At 41.0% G+C, this 5,134-nt stretch overlaps 2 protein-coding genes across 2 annotated transcripts in view; one reads left to right on the forward strand and one right to left on the reverse strand.

The window, feature by feature from the left end:
* LOC104709287 (putative SWI/SNF-related matrix-associated actin-dependent regulator of chromatin subfamily A member 3-like 2) overlaps window positions 1–1,732 on the reverse strand; it is a gene marked incomplete in the record, with an annotated part of 15,042 nt that extends 13,310 nt beyond the window's left edge. The window contains 5 exon segments of the mRNA XM_010425927.2: window positions 79–225; window positions 313–366; window positions 550–685; window positions 774–907; window positions 998–1,732. Of these exon segments, the coding sequence (XP_010424229.2) occupies window positions 79–225; window positions 313–366; window positions 550–685; window positions 774–907; window positions 998–1,543 (1,017 nt within the window).
* LOC104709288 (DDT domain-containing protein PTM-like) overlaps window positions 2,232–5,134 on the forward strand; it is a 7,547-nt gene continuing 4,644 nt past the window's right edge. The window contains exons 1-3 of the mRNA XM_010425928.2: window positions 2,232–3,265; window positions 3,642–4,346; window positions 4,538–5,132. Of these exons, the coding sequence (XP_010424230.1) occupies window positions 2,439–3,265; window positions 3,642–4,346; window positions 4,538–5,132 (2,127 nt within the window). The 5' untranslated portion in view covers window positions 2,232–2,438. The remainder of the gene's footprint in view (window positions 3,266–3,641; window positions 4,347–4,537; window positions 5,133–5,134) is intronic.

Consider the following 5,134-nt stretch of genomic DNA (forward strand, 5'->3'; position numbering starts at 1 on the left):
AAAATATTTCACGTAATTTGCCAAATGAGTTTCGAAGGCCGAATATAAGTACGCAAACATTCCTGGGAATGAGGATACCTTTAATCCAGAACTGTCACCAACACCAACAATATTATCAAGATCACCATCACTGATGCACTGCTCATTTTCATTTCTGTTTTCATCTTGATTCAGAGTCTTGACCTTGTTTAACTGAAGCAACGGAGCTGAAACAGCAGAACCATCCTATTTCCAAAGGAGCAGACAGCAGATGTAAAACTAGACAAGAAAGGCGTCGAAGTTCAAATTGCTAATACAATATGCAATATTTACCTTGGAACTCAAAGGTCGCTTCCTAGTGGACAAGTCCTCAGGAGTAAACTCAGCCTAAATATGGAGAAGAACGATGAAACATTTTCACAGATAACTAGCCAACTAAAATAAAATCAAAGAATGAAAATATTCATTTGCCATCTCAAGAGCTCGCAGTCACATCATATGGGAACTGTAGACTGCAATCTATAAAACAGTCAGCAATTTAAAGTATCATAGGCAAGGAAAAACCAGTACCTTCTTAAAGGGGATCAAACCGAGTAACCGAAAGAGATTTGGGAGAGGATGGAACATTGACTCCTCTGCCGTATTACTGGCTGCCTTAAATGATGTTGCACTATGCTTTTGAAACATGGAACTATTAATGTACACGCTGTTTCAAATACAAACACACCACTTCAAAAACCAATGCATCTATATCCTAGCATTTTCAATTGGAACACAATATTTTGTATGCATACCTTACAAAAAGAAGAATTGTGTCCATGATACTCAATGTTTCAGGCGCCAACTTGCAGCTCCCTTCTATCCTAATTTTCTTGTCTCTCACAAGCGGTAGAAGACACCGTGCCCACTCATTTGGTATTCTACCAATCTACCACAATATAGATAGAATTCGTTAACAAATTTTCATCCCATAACAGATTAAAAAGTGAGAATCCGCAACCAGATAATAAAAAAGCACCTCTCCTGAATCCTTTGTAGAGAACCTGACGATATCAGAAGCACTACCACGCAAAGCTGGCCTTCCCCGTCCAGAGCCGCGCTTCCCAGGCGTAGTCTCAGACTTTAATCCTTTACTATGCGGAAACGTGAACACCAATTCGTCACCGGACTTCAATTTCCTTCCTTTACATGTCGACAACCCCGCCAATTCAGAACAACCCACAAACCACCACTCATTCCCTGAAACACTCTCTTCACCACCATCAACACTCTCATCTTCTTCCTCCACGCGATGATTCGCTCCAACACTTGCGAAAGCACAGCCCTTTATTCCATTGTAGACCTTCTTCCCTCCATTAGAGGAGCCGCCGCTTGGGCTAGGAGTGGCGGCTACAACAACATCAGGTGGTTTGCTGAAACTTGGAGTGTCGAAGATGATATTGATGGCTGCCGTTGGATCATGATTCGCCATGTGTAAAGCCCGTCTTATGTCCATATCCGAGTAATCGGAACCCACGACTGATCTGACTGTGGAAACCACATCGTCTGAAACTTTCGTCCCCATTTCAAAACCCTAACCCTAAAATTTCAGGGGGAAATGTTGGAACTTTCTTGAAATTTCAGACGGATTGTGGTTTGAGAACGCCGAAACAAGGATACCCAATTTAGAAATTGAAGGAGATCGACGACGGCGTACGAAATCTGCCGGCCCCGAGAAACCCGCGTAAATTAGCGACGAGTCTCTCTCTCAGTATCCAAACTCCCGCCTTTATTTTATTTTTTATTTATTTAATAGACAATAATGAAAAGAGAAATACTAAAACGACGACGTTTTCGAAGTATCCAGCGGGTCTAGATCCGAGTAACCCGGTTCCCGAGTTGTACTCAGTTGAACAAAAACAATTTGGGATTATTAAAGGGCTTTTATAAAAACATTTCGGGTTAAAATAGGGCCCAGCCCAGCCCACTTACTACAATATTTTTTCCTTGGTTCTTCAAAATTTTCTTCTTCTTCTTCGTTCTGCAATCAAAAATCCCTAACGCTCTTCTTCTTCAATCCTGAACGAGATTAGTGATTGAGGGTTTGGAGAAAAATCACCCCTTTGCGTACGCGTCGCCGTCTTCAGTAGATCCCCAACGTCGCTAGGTTTGGCATTTTGGGGCTTTTATCAAAATCTAGCAAGGTTTGGGGTATCAATTCTATCCGTTTCCAAGTTCAGAAGTTAACGATTTCAGATTTATCGGTAGGGAGTGTTTTTTTTTTTTTTTTTTATTGTTGGATCATGGTTCTGATTTATTTTGATTCAGCTTCTATTTTTACGAGTTTCGTGGATCTTAGATTTTGATGTGGTTCGATTTATGGGGAAAAAGGAGTGATTTTTTTTGGAATCATAGGAGTTGCTTGGAAATGGATTAACGGTTTTTTGGAATCTGGGGACTGATTTCGGATCTGATTTTAGATGGAAGTGGTGGAAGGAAAGGTGGCCAGACCTAGAGGTAGACCGAGGAAACGCCCGAGACCAGAGGATCAAAATGGAGTGTCGTCTAATCGAGGGAAGAGGCCGGTTCTGGAGACTTTGAAAGTGACAGTGCCTAGATCTCTTCTTGGTCGTTATGTGTTGAAAGATTTTGATGACTGTCGAGTTTCTCTTGGGAAGATAGTTTCGTATAATACTGGCTTGTACAGAGTTGAATATGAGGATGGTGAGTTTGAGGATCTGGAAACTTGTTCTCTTCGTCAGTTAATTATTGGGGATAATTACTTTGATGATGAATTACGTGTTAGAAGAAGTAAATTAGATGACTTTATTCTGAAAAAGGATGAAAAGAAGAAAAAAGATGACATGGAGAAGAAGGGAGTTGAGCTGAAAAATCGAGTAAGTGAAGTTGAGGTGCCCACATCCACTAGCCCAAGTTCTGTGGCAGAAGTTGAAAGTGGTTATTCATCTTGTGGTTTACCTGGCTGTGAAGATAGCAGAGATCCAGATATAGAAACTATGTCGCCTCTTGTCCCAGTTCCACCAGTGGATTTGCCTTCTTCATCAGGAACGATTTGTATCCCTGAGGAGGCTGTGGTGCATCTTTTATCTGTATACGGTTTCTTAAGATCATTCAGTGTTCAGTTATATATCCTCCCATTTGGATTGGATGATTTTGTGGGAGCATTGAATTTCGGAGGACCCAATTCGTTGCTGGATGCCATTCATGTTGCCTTAATGCGGGCACTGAAGGGTCATCTTGAGAGACTCTCCTCGGAAGGGTCTGAAGTGGCTTCAAAGTGCCTGAGGTAAGCGCAGACAACTTTTGTTGTTTACAGTTTTCAACAGATGTCTTTGTTTAACTTATTTTCTTGATTTTGTGTTGCTTTCCGGAGATGTTTTAAGTTAACTTTCCCGTATCCTTAGTTTTTTTTAGTGCCTTAATCATTCTGTGAAACAGCAGATTAGTTTGTTGGGTATATGTACTTCAAGGAAGCAGACTAGCTGACATTAATCTTGAAGCTCATGAATTCTGTTATTTTTATAGCTGGAAGAGAAAGGCATATGGCTGTAGAGAGACTGTAACATAAATATCTTATTTATAGTTTAGGTGAAGCTTGTTTTAGGATCCCCAATATCTAAGTGGATAACAATTCAGGGATTTTATTGCATTGCCATCTGCAGGTGCATTGATTGGAGCTTGCTCGATGCGCTAACATGGCCTGTTTATTTGGTTCACTACTTCGCTGCCATGGGACATGCAAGTGGGCCTCTCTGGAGAGTTTTTAATGAATACGTTGTTGAAAAAGATTATTATTCCTCACCTGTAGTGATGAAGTTGAAGATCCTGCAAATTCTGTGTGATGACGTCTTTGATGTAGCAGATGTAAGATCTGAAATTGATTCTCGAGAAGAATCTGAAGTTGGACTTGATCCTGATGGCGTTACTGCTGACCTTCCTGAAAATGGACCTAGAAGGGTCCATCCCAGATTTGCTAAAACCTCAGCTTGCAAGGAGAAAGAGCTTAGTGAATATGTTGCAATGAACCATGTGATAAGCTCAATGAGCGAGTCAAAAACTTTGAGCTCAAGATATACTGATGGTGGTCATGGAGATAGCTCAGATCTGGATGGGAACAGTGATGAATGTAGGCTCTGCGGCATGGATGGGACGTTGCTTTGCTGTGATGGATGCCCTTTAGCATATCACTCGAGATGCATTGGTGTGGTCAAAATGTACATACCAGATGGGCCGTGGTATTGTCCAGAATGCACTATCAACAAAATGGGGCCAACTATTGCTCATAAAACGTCACTCAGGGGAGCAGTGTATTTTGGAGTGGATCCACATGGGCGACTCTTCTTGGGTACATGCAATCACTTACTGGTGTATGTTTTCGACGCCTTATTTCAGATACCTTGTCATTCAAGCTGATCTTTCAATTTTATATTTCTCCATATTCATTTAGATTCTTGACAAGTTGGTTTTGTAGTTTAAACTTATCATCTTGTCTAGATTTTGCTTAAAGTTGGAAAACCCATATCACTTGACGCTGATGAATATTTCGCTTATATCACAGGCTTAAAATTTCTGTTCAGGCGGATTTAGATATCAAATACTACAATGCCACCGACATTCCAAAAGTTGTCCTGGTACTTTTGTCTGCAACGAACCATAGAATGGAATATCTGTATATATGCAAAGCGATCTCACAATACTGGGATCTGCCTGGAGGTTTGATCTCTTATCTGAAGGAAGTGGAGATTGATTTAGCACACATGCCAAAAGAAGTGTGCGACGAGGCGTCAGACGCAATTAGACCTGATAGTGCAAGTAGTTCCATTGGAAATAATATTCAGAATGTGGTTGGCCTCCACGCATCTGCTTCTGGCAGTCCTGTATTAGGAAGATCAAGTGGAGTGCAAGAGAAGAATTTGGTTGCTGGTATTACACAGAAGGGTTTATCATTTAAACCTAATACTTACATTAATCATTACACAAATGGAGAATTGGCTGCATCAGCTGCTGCTACTTTGGCTGTCCTTTCGTCAGAGGAAACCCATGAACCTGATCTACAAAAATTTAGTAATGCCAAGAAAGCTGCAGCAAGTAACATCTTGCTACAGGTGAAAGCATTTTCGTTAGTAGCCTTAAGTTTCTTCTGGCCAAGTCCTGA

This window comes from Camelina sativa, chromosome 8, assembly GCF_000633955.1.
Source record: "Camelina sativa cultivar DH55 chromosome 8, Cs, whole genome shotgun sequence".
In the NCBI taxonomy this organism is placed as follows: Eukaryota; Viridiplantae; Streptophyta; class Magnoliopsida; order Brassicales; family Brassicaceae; genus Camelina; species Camelina sativa.